The following is a 3,014-nucleotide window of genomic DNA, read 5'->3' on the forward strand; positions in this document are numbered from 1 at the left end:
CACTAATTAAGTTACTTTTTTAATAATTAGAAGATTTTTATATCACACATGCCTAAATTGAAGAACTTGGCATCGTAAAAGTTTTTGATAAATAGTTTATGAATTATTTTATTTCAACAGCATTTTGTTAGGGAATATTTTCTATTTATGATATTTATTCTGCTATACTTTATTTTGGTATTAGTAGTTAACTGATGCGTTTGTGGATAGATAACTTAGAAAAAGTTTTATTAAAAAAATTACTTTGGAATAAAAATTAAGTATTAATTTTTATAAACTATTTAAAAAAAATTTCTTTAATATACTGATTTTTAATTTGTTAATTTATATATTTTAAATTTTTATTTAAATAAAATAAGTTTATTTAATATGATTTATAATTATATAATTAATAAAAAAACTAAAAATAAAAAAACAAAAATTATACAAAAGTAAATAGATAAAAAATATGAGCTTAATAGATAAAACAAAATCATTAATATAATCTGCTGAAATACACTTTAGATAAGAAAGCTCTTAGAAAAAATTTTAAATTAAAACTAATAAAATATTAGCATAAAATAGAAATACAAAATCATTAAAAAATAGCCTAACAAATAAGACATAAAGTATATGTAGAAATTAAATTTTAAGTAAATAATTTAAAATATCTAATGATTCTCTTATAGTAAATAATTCAAATAAATCACATGTACATAAAAAATTAAAATAAAAACACGTATAATTTATAAAATATATTTCTTATATTTCTAATTTTTCTACTTTTTAAAAAATAAATAAAAGGAAGATACACTTTTATTATAAAATAATATAACACTACCATCTATTTGTAAAATATAATAAAACATATTTTTTAATTTATAATAAACTATAAAAAAGATTAAGCTGACAACATTGGATTATTCAAATATAGACAATTAAAAGACTTAAATTTAAGTGCCAAAAGCATATGTGTATACGACTCTGTTAACGATAAAATATTACTCTCACATAAATCTAAAAAGTAACGAGAAATAGCATCACTAACAAAAATAATGACATGTCATATTGTTTGTTAATTAATATAAGAAAAAGTAATTAACAAAATTGATATTGTACAAATATCCAAACCTGCAGCCTAAATGATAGGAACTTCAGCAAATTTGAAATATGGAGATCAAATTACTATTTGGGATCTTTTACATAGTTTAATGCTGCCTTCTGGAAATGATTCTGCTTTTGCATTAGCTGTATTTTTTTTAATTATATTAAATTTTATTGTTTTGTTTTTAAAACAAAAACAAAAAAAGGAACATATTGGAAGGATATTATTATATAAAAAATTATTTAAAGAATAATAAATATAAAAAAATATTTAAATTTAGAATATAAAATCAAAAGAAGCAATAAAAAAATTTGTATAAGAAATGAACAAATATGCCCGAGAATTAAACTTATTACAAACATAATATAGTAACCCACATGGATTAATAAATAAATCTAATAAATCAAATGCAATTGATTAATGTAAATTATCAGCTTACTCAATGTTTTAAAGTGGATTATTTAGATAGGTTGTTAAATGTAAGTTATATACTTGTTAGGTTAAAAATAAAAATGGATAACTAAGAATATTAACATGGGAAAATACAAATAAATGTTTGTAGAAATTTTAAAATATTTGTGCTGGTTTAAAAACAGGAACTACTTGCTCGGCAGGACCTTGCTTAGCTACTTCCTGGAAAATAAATGACAGAAATTTTATTATTGTTTTATTGAAATGTTAAAATTCGGAATAAAGGTTTGTGGAATCTCATAAAATTTTTGTTTGGATTTGCGATTAACTTAAAATTGAATTAAAATAAGAAGATAGAATTTTTTCGATAATTTGAATATTTTTTTTTGTATAAAGTTATTTATTATATGTTTTATTTTTATTATTTTTTTTTGATTATAATTATTTTGTTTTTTATCTATTATTTATTTAAATAATTAATATATGTATATTGATTTTTTTGTAGTTTATATTTTTTTAATTTTATTATTTTCGAAAAAATGCTATTAATTGTTGTTGCATTATTATTAATAAAATATAAATTAAATTTAACAATATATAAATAAAAAATAAAGACTTAAATAAAAAATCTAATAGAAATAAACATTAATTTATATAGTTAAATTATATGACTAAATAATCAAAAACTGAAATGAGTCTATTAAGACTTAGTAATCCTTCTATATAATTTAGTTATGTTCCTCAAAAGTATTTACCAGGCATGATTACATTATATAATGATAATGATTTTCATGTTGCATATAAAGTATTAATATTTTTTTTTTTTTAAATATTAAATTTATATAAACCTAAAAACTATAAGTTTAAATCAAAACACCCAAAAAAATATTTAGTTAAACCAAATTCTTAAATTATTCCTCCTCATAAAAATATTCATATAAATTTAACAATGCATCCTTCTGTAAAAAATAAATTACAAAAATAAAAAAACATAAAATAAATAATTAGGTATTAAATGAAAATATTAACTAATTTAAAGACAGTTTTTAATTATTAGCAATAAAAGTAGAGAATAATGTATTTAAAAATATAATTTTATTTTAATCAAAAACATCTAATAAAATTATTAAAAAATAAAATAAAAAAATAGAACGAATCAACACTTGAATAAATATTTAAAGACAACAAAAGTTTTAATTAAATCTAATATGCAAAATTAAAAATATATATACAATCATAAGATGATGGATCTATTTTGAATGATAACTTAACTTCCACTAATGTCCAATCATAAGTAAAATTAAAAAATAATTATTATATAAAAATATTGTAAATTTAGCTCGAATAAAATAGCAAAAAATATTAATCGTGCAAATTAGAAAAATTAGAATGTAAAAATGTCAAAGAAAATCAAATTACTTCTTCAAAAAGTAAAATATAACACTATTATATTATTTTAAATTAGTCAAATTATATTTTTTATTTAAATAATATAGAAAAATCATCTAAATTCATTAAA

The 3,014-nt window shown here is 17.7% G+C and overlaps 1 protein-coding gene across 1 annotated transcript, besides 1 other annotated feature; it reads left to right on the forward strand. All coding sequences in view use genetic code 6, as the record gives it.

Annotated features, from left to right (window-relative positions):
- The first annotated feature begins 390 nt into the window (after window positions 1–390).
- Window positions 391–422: a microsatellite.
- A 267-nt stretch (window positions 423–689) lies between these two features.
- IMG5_197030 (hypothetical protein) lies at window positions 690–1,871 on the forward strand (the record flags this gene model as incomplete). Its single annotated transcript, XM_004024203.1, has 2 exons — window positions 690–1,259; window positions 1,365–1,871. The coding sequence occupies 2 exons, from the start codon at window positions 690–692 to the stop codon at window positions 1,869–1,871; spliced, it is 1,077 nt and encodes a 358-aa protein (XP_004024252.1).
- Window positions 1,872–3,014: the final 1,143 nt, after the last annotated feature.

Source organism: Ichthyophthirius multifiliis (assembly GCF_000220395.1).
Source record: "Ichthyophthirius multifiliis unplaced genomic scaffold scaff_1120509251402, whole genome shotgun sequence".
NCBI classification, from domain to species: domain Eukaryota; phylum Ciliophora; class Oligohymenophorea; order Hymenostomatida; genus Ichthyophthirius; species Ichthyophthirius multifiliis.